At 36.7% G+C, this 12,853-nt stretch overlaps 1 protein-coding gene across 15 annotated transcripts in view; it reads left to right on the plus strand.

The window, feature by feature from the left end:
• The window catches only part of NBEAL1 (neurobeachin like 1), a 206,947-nt gene that overhangs the window by 151,411 nt on the left and 42,683 nt on the right, over window positions 1-12,853 (plus strand). For all 15 annotated transcript variants that reach the window (XR_006691117.2, XR_012421391.1, XM_065525900.2 and 12 more), the window contains 6 exons: window positions 1,788-1,936; window positions 2,873-3,006; window positions 5,537-5,641; window positions 7,745-7,840; window positions 8,548-8,672; window positions 11,017-11,157. Coding sequence is in view for 13 of the 15 variants with exons in the window: in XM_065525900.2 (XP_065381972.1) it covers window positions 1,788-1,936; window positions 2,873-3,006; window positions 5,537-5,641; window positions 7,745-7,840; window positions 8,548-8,672; window positions 11,017-11,157 (750 nt within the window). In the remaining 2 variants the exon portion in view is untranslated. The remainder of the gene's footprint in view (window positions 1-1,787; window positions 1,937-2,872; window positions 3,007-5,536; window positions 5,642-7,744; window positions 7,841-8,547; window positions 8,673-11,016; window positions 11,158-12,853) is intronic.

Consider the following 12,853-nt stretch of genomic DNA (forward strand, 5'->3'; position numbering starts at 1 on the left):
CTTGATTATTTTCAGGGTACTGGGGAGGGGCAGTTATATAGGGAAATATCTTGGTAGATATTCAGTCAGCTTTTTAATTGGGATTTTTTTTTTCTTTCTTTGATGACTAGTGAATTTAATGGATGTCAGACTAATTTTTTTACACTGAAGAACCAAAATACTTTTTGTCATCTAATACAAATAACTCTCAGACTATTTACTTTTTTAGGGTTACTCATTGCATTATTTATCACTGTAAATATTAATATTTCAGTGTTTGGAAAAACATTGTTTCCAGTAATTATATTTTTAAAAAGAAAAGCTTAGTTTTAAATAAATGGTTGCAACATTACAAACTTAAATTGGTGATACAGAACTCCTCATGGAAACCCACTAAAAATAAAATTAGACTTAGTCATTGGTACCCCGGACATGAGGCAGATATGAAATGTCTAGGACCAGAGAGTAGCTGGCTTAAAAGATTTAGTTGAATAACATTCTGTGAGTGGTAGGAACTCCCGTTTCTCTCTCTTTTTTTTTTTTTTTTTTTTTGAGACGGAGTTGCACTCTTGTTGCCCATACTGGAGTGTAGTGGCATGATCTCAGCTCACCGCAACTCCATCTCCCAGGTTCAAGCGATTCTTTCGCCTCAGCCTCCTGAGTAGCTGGGATTACAGGCACGCACCAACACACCTGGCTAATTTTGTATTTTTAGTAGAGACGGGGTTTCTCCATGTTGGTCAGGCTGGTCTTGACCTCCCGACCTCAGGTGATCTGCCCACCTCAGCCTCCCAAAGTGCTGGGATTACAGACGTAAGCCACTGCGCCCAGCCAGGAGCTCCTATTTCTATCCTTGGCAGTTAAAGTCACCTAGGCCACCAAAAGACTGTCTCTTTCCAGTTACTTCCTCCAGCAAATATAAATACTATTCCTCCTAATATAAGGTGACTTCACTTTAAGTAAGGTATGGCAATAATAGCTCTTTGCATTATCTCCAGTTCCCTTGGTAAGGGGATGCTGTAATGGTGATGCTCTCTAGTTTTAGTTACTCTTGAAAGTCTTATTTTATAGTTTAAGATTCATATTTAGTACTTCTAATAATTATTTACAAACATCACTGCAATGCAGTCTTAGTCACAGATTCATGTATTTTGTGGGTCAATTCATGTCTCCCACAATATAGCTAAAATGACATGACCAATATTGCCTTATTTTTCAACTGTCCTCTGCTAGTTGTTTTACAGGGTCACTGTGTTTTATTATAATGGGTCATATAAAATAAGGATGTAAAGCTTATTTTTAATGAAACTGAATCATTGAGTAATAAAAATATTTGGACACTGTTTAAGTAATTTGATATGCAGAATATTTCTTGAGGGTAATTCAAATATTCTTTCCGGACATTAATTTGACAGATAAGTGATTTATATTTGAGGCCAGGCACGGTGGCTCATGCATATTATCCCAGCACTTTGGAAGACCAAGGTGGGTGGATCCCTTGAGCTCAGGAGATCAAAACCAGCCTGGGCAACATGGCAAAACCCCATCTCTACAAAAAATATAAAAATTAGCTGGGCATGGTGGCATGCACCTGTATTCCCAGCTACTTGGGTGGCTGAGGTGGGAGGATTGCTTGAGCCCGGGAGGCAGAGGTTGCGGTGATTGAGCTGACATTGTGCCACGGCAACAAGACCTTGTCTCAAAAAAAAGTAAAATCAGAGAGATTTATATTTAAATATGGTATTATTTTCTATTTAAGAAAAATAAATGGTTAGATTTTTCTGTTTATTGGCTTTTTGTTTTTACAGTGATGAGAAAGAAGAACAGGATCAAAAAGAAAAATTGGTATTGATGGAAGACTGTGAACTCATTACAATAATTGATGTAATTCCTGGCAGATTAGAAATCACTACTCAACACATTTACTTCTATGATGGCAGCATTGAAAAAGAAGATGGTGAGGAGTTCTGGAAAAAATGATTTTTGCTGTTCAATAATTAAGTATCCAATTTATCAATCATGAATGAGAAGAACGCAGTAAGATAGAACTGTGTATCATGTAAAAGGAGAAATGGAAAGTCAGTATGGGGTTAAATTTGTTACCAAGTGGAAGGGAATGCTTTTTAAAAATTATCGATGCATTTTTAAGGGTTTGGCTAGAGGGAATTGCTATAAACTTAAGTTACAAAATCAGTGTTTATTATTATTATTATTTTTTGAGATGGAGTTTCGTTCTTGTTGCCCAAGCTGGAGTGCAATGGTGCAATCTTGATTCACTGAGCCCTCCGCCTCCCAGGTTCAAGCAATTCTCCTGCCTCAGCCTCCCGAGTAGCTGGGCTTACAGGCATGTTCCCCCATGCCCTTCTAATTTTGTATTTTTTGTTAATAGAGACAGGGTTTCTCCATGTTGGTCAGGCTGGTCTCGAACTCCTGACCTCAGGTGATCTGCCCACCTCAGCCTCCCAAAGTGCTGGGATTACAGGTGTGAGCCACCACACGCATTTTATCATACCTTTGTCTTCATTTTATCTTCATTTTATCATACCTTTGTATGTGTACTTATTCCTATAGGCTTCTCATGTCATCCTTTATGTGATAATAAAAGAATGATTAAATCTAAAATACCAACATACAGAGAAAAGGAAAACTGTTTCTGAGGTGTATTCAGAATTATCTTGTGTTCTAATGGGAAGGCAGTAGAATAGTTATAGAACTTTAAAATAGTTTTGAAAGAACCAGTTTAAATATCCAACACATTTAACAAATGGTTTATATAGTATAGAAATTGAATTCCTTTTTCCTAAAGCCTTTTGTCAAGAACTAAAAGGTATTTTCTACATAGCATGAGTAACTTTATATGGTATCTCAGTCACAAGATTTCTTCTCTTTTCAGGAGTAGGTTTTGATTTCAAGTGGCCTCATTCTCAAATTCGAGAGATTCACCTCCGGCGTTACAACTTAAGAAGATCAGCCCTTGAGATTTTTCATGTTGACCAATCCAACTACTTTCTCAATTTCAAAAAAGAGGTATGTACTGTGGTCTCAGGAAATCCCAAAATACTGGCTTTAAATACGTTTCCAGCTAGTGAGCTCTAATGGAACTTTGGGCTGTATTCTTTTGTCAAGACAAAATGTTAGAGGAAAAAATATATACTTTGGGGGCTAATCAGTGTATGAATTTTTGTTGAGATTTACTTATGTTTGAGTTTTGGTGAAGTTCAGCTTTTATATATATGGCTAGATAAAGTAGAATTTTTAGTGCCTCATTACATTCACTTGTGATGTAATATACAATATGTTAGCTATGATTAGTAAATTAGATTAGTAGTTAGATTTAGTAAATTAGATTGGTTTCAAATTCAAAAATAATGAGGAATCTGTTTCTTCTAGGAATATAGTAAATTCTTAAGTAATGTAGGTTGTTAAGTGCATATGCTCTAAAGCCAGATTACCAGGGTCCAAGTACTGTCTCCACCACTAGCTGTGTAAGCTTGGGCTCGTTACTGAGAATGCTTGGGCCTGGCCTTCCTTCCCTCTCTCATTCACTTGAGGTCAGATATGTACTACAGTTTGACAGCTCTCCCCACCTTGCATAGCTCTGCCATTTTCTCTCGCAGGCATCTCCTCTAGTAAAATACTTGCATTTTAATTCTATCTTGGCATCTGCTTTTCAGAAGACTCACATTAGCACACACAATAACTAATTTTCCATTCTTCTGTGGAACCCAGGTTTACTTATTGATGATTTGATTAAGATGTTTAAAGACCATTCTTCTAGTTTTACAAAAGGAAGTCTTTTTACTGTTACGAGAAAGTTTTCCTTCATAGGAAAATACAAAGCATGTGTTTTATGGAAAGCTGTGTCATGTAATTAAACTAAGTCTGCCCCTGCTAAGTACTAGGTGTTTGTATAACTTTATTGTCTTTAAAGCATATTTGTGTAAAGTATCTAATCTTTATAACAACCATGACATTAAATGTGGCAAATTTGGCCAGACACAGTGGCTCACGTCTGTAATCCCAGCACTTTGGGAGGCCAAGGTGGGTGGATCACCTGAAGTCAGGAGTTCAAGACCACCCTGGCCAACATGGTGAAACCCTGTCTCTACTAATAATACAAAAATTAGCCAGTCGTGGTGGCACATAACCTGTAATCCCAGCTACCTGGGATGCTGAGGCAGGAGAATCACTTGAACCTGGGAGGCAGAGATTGCAGTGAGCCAAGATCACGCTATTGCACTCCAGCCTCAGCAACAAGAGTGAAACTCCGTCTCCAAAATAAATAAATAAATAAATAAATAAATAATAAAGCAGATTCTGGCTGGGTACGATAGCTCACACCTATAGTCCTAGCACTTTGGGAGGCCGAGGCGGCTGGATCACTTGAGGTCAAGAGTTTGAGACCAGCCTGCCCAATATGGTGAAACCCATCTCTACTAAAAATACAAAAATTAGCTGGGCACGGCGATGCACACCTATAATCCCAACTACTCGAGAGGCTGAGGTAGGAGAATTGCTTGAACTCTGGAGGCAGAGGTTACAGTGAACCGAGGTCATGCCCGTGCACTCTAGCCTGGGTGACAGAGCGAGACTCCATCTCAAAAAAAAAAAAAAAAGGCAAATTCCATTATTCCTTTTTTAATAGTTGAAGAAACTATAAGTGAATTTTATAACTTTGCATGTGTATAGCCCTGAATAATTTACAGTACTATAAGGATAGATATTATGTTTAATTTACAAATGAGACTCAGTAAATTAATTTATTTGTCAAGATGATTAGTAAATTGCAGAACTAAATTTGAAGTATACTTGAGCAAGTTTTCTAATTCAAAGTCTAATAATCCTTCCGTGATACACAATAACTTTTGTAAAACATACATGGCTTGATTTCAGCAAGTACAATAGAGAAATTAAAACCATAATCTACTGTTTATATGAAATGTCCAGAACAGGCAAACCCATAGAGACAGAAATTAGATTAGTAGTTGTCAGGGAATGGGAAGGAGGCAGAATTGAGAAGTAGCTGTTTGTGACGATGGAATTTCTATTTGAGGTGATAAAAAATTTCTAAAGTTAGATAATGGTGATAGTCACACAACTGTTTGAATATAGTAAAAAAAAAAAAAAAAAACACTGGGGCCAGATGTGGTGGCTCACACATGTAATCCCAGCACTTTGGGAGCTTGAAGTGGGAGGATCGCTTGTTGCCCAGGAGTTTCAGATCAGCCTGGGCAACGTGGTGAAACTTCGTCTCTACAAAAAATACAAAAATAATTATCTGGGCACTGGGGGCACGCACCTATAGTCTCAGCTACTCAGGACGCTGAGATGGAGGTTCAACCTGAGCCGGGAGGTCCAGGCTGCAGCGAGCCAAGATCACACCACTGCACCCAGCCTGGGCAACAGCAACTGTCTCAACAAAACAAAACAAAACACACAACATTAAGTTGTATGCTTTAAAAGGGTGAATTGTCTCTCAGTACAGCTATTGTAACTACCATAATCTTCCAAGTTTGTCTTGATTAATTTTTAAAGTATAAAATGCTGTTTTTTATAGGTTAGAAACAAAATATATAGCAGACTGTTGTCACTTCATTCTCCAAATAGTTATTATGGAAGCAGATCACCACAGGAGTTATTCAAAGCATCAGGATTGACACAGGTAGGAAATTGTAATAGTCTGTAATGAACTGTTCTGCTCTTCCTTTTAAGTAAGACTTGACTTCTTCTGATTATTTTTCTTTGATTTTTACAACTACTGTTCTTCCATTCAGACTGATCTTTTGAATTATCTTTGAATCTTCCTTTGTTTCCCTCACATAGACAGTGCCCGCCTGCCATCTCCTGTATCATTCAGTTCATGGTTATATCTGTCAATAATTTTCTTTTTAAAAAATAGGGCTGGGTGCAGTGGCTCACGCCTGTAGTCCCAGCACTTTGGGAGGCTGAGGCAGGCGGATCACCTGAGGTCAGGAGTTCAAGACCAGCCTGGCCAACATGGTGAAACCCTATCTCTACTGAAAAATACAAAAAGTAGCCAGGCGTGTTGGCAGGCGCCTGTAATCCCAGCTACTCAGGAGGCTGAGGCGGGAGAATCGCTTGAACCAGGGAGGAGGAGGTTGTGGTGAGCTAAGATTCGAGCCACTGTACTGTAGCCTGGGTGACAGAGCGAGACTCTGTCTCAAAAAATAATAGTAATAATAATAACATGGGTTTTAAAATCTTAATAATAAAAATAATCAATGCATGAGGTTTAAACAAAAAAAAAGGAAAAAAGGGCCTGGAAAGGGCCAAAAAATGCCAATTCTCCTACCAGCCAAAGTGAATTAATGCTCTCATGAATTATATCCTTATTTATATCCCCGTATCACTTGGATTTGTGCTGCCAGCATGCAAAGGAAAGCCATTGTTTTGGCTTTCCAGGACTGTTCATAGTCTCTTAATCAGGGTCGTTGCCTCCTGGCTCTCTCCCACATACACATTAATCTTTCTTAAGTGTTGCCCTTATTCAAGACCCATCAGCAATTCTTTACTATTGCCAGTGAAAAAAGTTTTATTTAATAAAGTATATTTCCTGTTGCCTCTGCAGTAAACTTTATTCTTTAAGTGCTGATACCTCCACTTGGCACTCAAGAACAATTGGGCTACACCTAAGTATCCTCTGAGGATAATTAATGTAATGTTTCACTAAAATAGTTGGGTAGTTTTAATATATCAAGATAGTATTTTTTTAATATGCATACTTATGAAAATTTCAATTTGTAACAAAAATTTCAAAGTGGAACAGTCCTTCTAAAATTCAAAATTTTAGACCAGTTGCAGTGGCTCACGCCTGTAATCCCAGCACTGAGGCAGGTGGATCACCTGAGGTCAAGAGTTCGAGACCAGCCTGACCAACATGGTGAAACCCCATCTCTACTAAAAATACAAAAAATTAGCTGGGCGTGGTGGCAGGCACCTGTAATCCCAGCAACTCAGGAGGCTGAGGCAGGAGAATCACTTGAACCTTGGAGGCAGAGGTCTCAGTGAGCCAAGATCACGCCATTGCACTCCAGCCTGGGCAACAAGAGTGAAACTCTGCCTCCAAAATAAAAAAAATCATTAAAAAATGAAATAATAAAATAAAATTTGAAATTTTAATCCACTTATTCTGGGCATGGTGGCTCATGCCTGTAAACCCAATGCTTTGGGAGGTCAAGCCAGGAACATCACTTGAGGCCCGGAGTTTAAGACCAGCCTGGGCAACAAAGCAAGACCTCATCTCTACAAATAGTTTAGAAAATTAGCCAATGTAATAGGGCATGCCTTTAGTCCTAGCTACTTGGGAGGCTAAGCCAGGTAGATTGCGTGAGCCCAGGAGCTTGAGGCTGTAATGAGCTATGATTGCTTCACTTCTCTCCAACGTGGGTGACAAGAGTGAGACCATTTCTCTGAAAGAAATAAATAAAATAAAAATGTTAACGTATTCAAGTAAAATATTTAATTGAAGAAAAGACAAGTCTTTTTTTTTTTTTTTTTTTTGGTTAGGGAAGAATTTTTATCAAGACCTTCTAGACTGTGGTATAAGATTTATGTTGAATTTTCTGTTCCTTTTTTAGAGACGAATATTTTAAAAGAAGTAAATTTAGGAAACATATATTGATGTATCTCCCTGTTGTACTTTTTTTTTTTTTTAGCCCATTCTTGCTATTGTCAGTAATACCTACCAATGTCTAAGAGATGTAGATTTTTAAATGTTGATATTGCTCTTTTTTGTGCTGTCTAGAAATGGGTAAACAGAGAGATATCGAACTTTGACTACCTCATTCAAATAAATACAATGGCAGGACGAACCTATAATGACCTTGCACAGTATCCTGTGGTAAGTTTTGTATAAACCTTATAAATGTGGAATTGCCCTACATTTTTATAAATCACAGAAGTATATATATGATACTTATTTTTTATTTAAAAAGTATAAAAACCCTTTGGCCTTTCTGTGTGTTTTCTACCCAGTTATTTTCAACAAGTATATAAGCTTGAAAAGTAATTTAAGTAAAATCCTTTTTTCTTTCACTTCACTGAAAATATCCAATGGGGCCGGGTGCAGTGGCTCATGCTTGTAGTCCCAGCACTTTGGGAGGCCAAGGTGGGTGGATCACCTGAGGTCAGAAGTTTGAGACGAGCCTAGCCAACATGGTGAAACCCCGTCTCTACTAAAAATACAAAAATTAGCTGGGCATGGTGGTGCACACCTGTAATCCCAGCAACTTAGGAGGCTGAGGCAGGAGAATTGCTTGAACTCAGGAGGCAGAGGTTGCAGTGAGCTGAGATCATGACACTGCACTCCAGCCTGGTCGACAGAGCAGGACTTTGTCTCAAAAAAAAAAAGAGTAAAATATCCCAGTGGAATTATAGGAAATAATGCTTCTGGTTATTGAATTAAAGATGAGTGGATATTTACAACAGGGAAAAAAATATTTTTAGAGACTATCCCTTTTTGTCTTTAGATAACCATTTAATATTAGATATGAGGATATTAGCTTCTCTAGGAAGGAATGTGTAAATTGTAAATTATGGCTCTTTTAGTTTCCCTGGATTTTACAAGATTATACTTCAGAAGAGTTGGACCTTAATAACCCTGCAGTATTTCGAGATCTTTCCAAACCAATTGGGGTAGTTAATGAAAAAAATGCCAAAGCTATGCGAGAAAAGTAAGTACTTCTTATTCCTTTTGAAAAATACACATTGCTTCTTTGAATTTGTATTGATTTTTTGCTATGGCCAACCAAAAATTTTTTTTTTACCGTACTACTACTTTTGATAATCAGAGTCTGATAATTACTTCACTAAGTTTTCTTGAAAATATCTTGGTTGCCCTTCAGAAGTCTTGACTATATTTGTGTTGATTTCCCTTCATCACCAAATTTAAACTGATATTGCTCAGAATTTCTTTTTACCATGTAATAAGTATGTGCTAAAGAGTAATAAATTCTTGAAATTTTTCTTCCCAGATGTTTCAAACTTTATAACTTAATAATCAAACATATTAAAGTATCTGTCTAATATAATATTTGGGTAGATATACAACTTATACTGATGTGTTTTCAGTAATAATGTGAATAAAGTAGAGTAGATGTGTGGCAGTTTAGAACATGTCATTTTGACAAGAAGAAGAAAATTTTATAGTTCTGTTTATGATCTACCCTGTCAACTTCTCACAGTTAATTTTTTCGAAGCAAGCTGCCCACAGGCAAAAGAGTAACCTGATTTTAATGTCCCTTTTTCTCCCTGTGAACTTAGGGATGACTTTTGAGTTTTGAATTCTAATAATAAGGACAAAACTATTTTACAAATTAACTTAGTTATAGATTGATATGAAAGTACATGGTACTTTTTTTTCCTACTTTTTCTTTGCAACCTTCCCTAGGATTTTTACGATGTTTAATATTTGATTTGATTTGATTTACCAGTGGAACTTTGCTGGGTATATGTGTATACCATCACTGCCATTAGTCAAACTTTTTTTCTGATAATAACTGAAAGAAGATTTTGTAATTTTTTAAAACAGTGTTCTACAGGAAATACTCATATAAATAACTTATTTTATTGGTAATTAAAGATACAAGTTGTTTTACATTTTAGTGGTACATTTTTGCATAGATACAAATGGCTTTGAACTGAAAACTTTTTTATTCCCCTGAATATTAATGATTAGTATATAAAAGGAAATTGGCCCCAGCTTAATGAACCCATTACTATTTTGGTTTTTGAAATTCAGTGTTTATGGCCTACAAAAATCTTTTATTCTTATTTGGATTTTATACACACTAATTCAGATGTCACCATTCAGACTAATTACACATGTATCAGTGATAGATCTTGAAGAATCACTATATATCTTTTGGTAATAATCTGGTTTAGGCCTTTTTCCTATCCACCATCCCTTTTTTATTTTACCTTTAGGTTTCTAGGTATTAATTTTCACAATTCTTGACTGGTTCTTCCTTTTTTTTTTTTTTTTTTAATTTTTCCTGTTACCTTGGCCACAAAAGGATGTCTAATTATCACAGTGCTTTATACTAGCAAAAAACAAACAAACAAAAAAATACAAGGAAACAATCTTAAGTGTCTAAAAAGTAAAAAAATAGTTAAATTGTGGTACATCTATACAGTATTATGTACCTGTTAAAAATAGACTACTCAGTCATTTGGAAAGATGTCCGTAGAAAATTGTTAAATAAAAAATATAAGTTATGAACAATATATATAGCACTTTTATGTAAAATAAAAATTTGTATATTTATACATTAGGATAGATAGATATTCACCAAAAAATTAGTGTTAGTTATCTCTGGGACATAGAATCATAGTTGATTTTAAGTTTCTTCTGTTTTAATTCTGTTTTCTAATTTTTCCTACAATGAACATGTATTATTATTGCATAATAAAAACTATTCCAGGCTGGGTACAGTGGCACACACCTGTAATCCCAGCACTTTGGGAGGCCGAGGCAGGCGGATCACGAGGTCAGGAGATCGAGACCATCCTGGCTAACATGGTGAAACGCCGTCTCTACTAAAAATACAAAAATTTAGCTGGGTGTGGTGATGGGCACCTGTAGTCCCAGCTACTCGGGAGGCTGAGGCAGGAGAATGGCGTGAACCTAGGAGGCGGAGCTTTCAGTGAACCAAGATCATGCCATTTGCACTCCAGCCTGGGCAACAGAGCGAGTCTCTGTCTCAAAAAAACAAATAAATAAAATAAAATAAATAAATAAAATAAAAACAAATAAAAACTATTCCAGAATTAAGTATTTATGATATTTTGTTGTTCAGAAAAAAGTATTAAGGAATAAAACTTTTTTCATTTGCTAGTATAGTATAATGATGATATGAATACAGAGTTTGATAATGAGGCATATGAATAAGGATGGACTTTTTAAAAACTCCATCAGAAATTTTGTGTTTTGTGTTTTCAGAAATAAAATACAAACTTATGCCCCCTTATGTATTTTATTATTGTGGTTATAAAACTTTAGGATTTTTTTCCCCACAGATATGAAAATTTTGAGGATCCTATGGGAACTATTGATAAGTTTCACTATGGTACTCACTATTCAAATTCTGCAGGGGTCATGCACTATCTCATTCGTGTAGAACCATTCACCACCCTCCACATCCAACTTCAGAGTGGAAGGTATGTTTTCAGTAAAAAAGCTGTTTTTTTATGACTATATGTTAGTGTTGAAAACTGTTTGCCTTCATGTCATGTGCTGTGTAACACGTCTTTTTTTATTCTCCTGTATTAAATTTTGATTCAGCTAAAAATAGATAAGCTAGTTTGAGAATGAGTCACTCAAACTGACTCACACAGTGACTTAAGGAGAATTCCTTTTTCAGTGTTATTCCAGTGTACCTTTGTGATTCTTACTGTTTTGAGGAATCTACCAGAGATTTATAATTAGATCTGATTTAGAGCTAAATCTAAGGCGTCACCGGAGAGTCAAACCAAGCCAATGCCTATGCCTGTGTAGTCCTAAAAATATGTATCATGAGGAATGGAAGGAGGAGCAATAAGAGACTCATATTATTGCAGCAGCTCAAACAAGTCTTTGTACCACTGTATTTACACTGTGGGTGTTATAACTTACCTATGTTGTACATTTTCCTAATCCTAAGGAAGCCAGCTTTTCCGTGAACCTTCTGTTCCTCAATAAATCCTCCATATAGCTCCCTATTTATACATGTTTTGTCTCCATGTTACCTTATTCTTTAACAACCATTTTGCCTTCCATACTCAATCCAGAGCTATGTAAATATTGCCTATTCTGTTCTCTTTCCATGTAGCTTTTATCTCTCACAGTTAGCCTGGGTTCCTTATTTCTGTCTATGTACAATGAGCCTTGGCTTTCAAGAAGAGACTCTGGCCCTAAGATCACTAAACATCCCCAGATTTTACATGTACCATGTAACCTTTGATGGTGACCTTTGAAGTATTATACAGTCTATTTTTGAAGCTTTGTAAAAATTCATTTTGTCATAAAATTATTAAAAGCTGAAAAGACCCAGTTATACTTTATTGCATCTTTTTTTTTTTTTGAGACAGAGTCTCACTCCTTTACCCAAGCTGGAGTGCAGTGGTGCAGTCTCAGCTCACTGAGATGTGTGTGGTGTGGTGCGCCACTACACCCGGGTAATTTTTTTGTATATTTGGTAGAGATGGGATTTTGCCACATTGCACAGGCTGGTCTTGAACTCCTGATCTCAAGTGATCACCCACCTTGGCTTCCCAAAGTTCTGGGAGTACAGGCGTGAACCACTGTGCCCTGCCATACCAGATTAATTTACAACCAAAAAGTGGAAACAAACCAGTGTCCATCTGCTGATAAATGAATAAATAAATGTGATATATCCATACAATGGAATATTATTATTAAAGTATCGGATAGAAGATACTTTTCTCTTCATAAGATGCAATAAAGTAGGCCAGGTGTCGCAGCTCACACCTCTAATCCCAGGCCAAGGTGGGTGGATAACCTGAGGTCAGAATTTCGAGACCAGTCTGGCCTGGCCTGTTCAACGTGGTGAAACCCCATCTCTACTAAAAATACAAAAAAATTAGCCAGGCATGGTGGTGCACGCCTGTAGTCCTAGCTACTCAGGAGACTGAGGCATGAGAATTGCTTGAACATGGGATGCAGAGGTTGCAGGGAGCTGAGATTGTGCCACTGCACTCCAGCCTGGGTGAAGGAGTGAAACTGTCTCAAAAAAAAAAAAAAAAAGATGCAATAAGGTATCACTGGGTCTTTTCAGCTTTTAATAATTTTATGACTAAATGATTTTTTACAAAGCTTCAAAAATAGATTGTGTAATACTTCAAAGGTCACCCTCAA

The sequence above is a fragment of the Macaca fascicularis genome, chromosome 12, assembly GCF_037993035.2.
Source record: "Macaca fascicularis isolate 582-1 chromosome 12, T2T-MFA8v1.1".
NCBI lineage: Eukaryota > Metazoa > Chordata > Mammalia > Primates > Cercopithecidae > Macaca > Macaca fascicularis.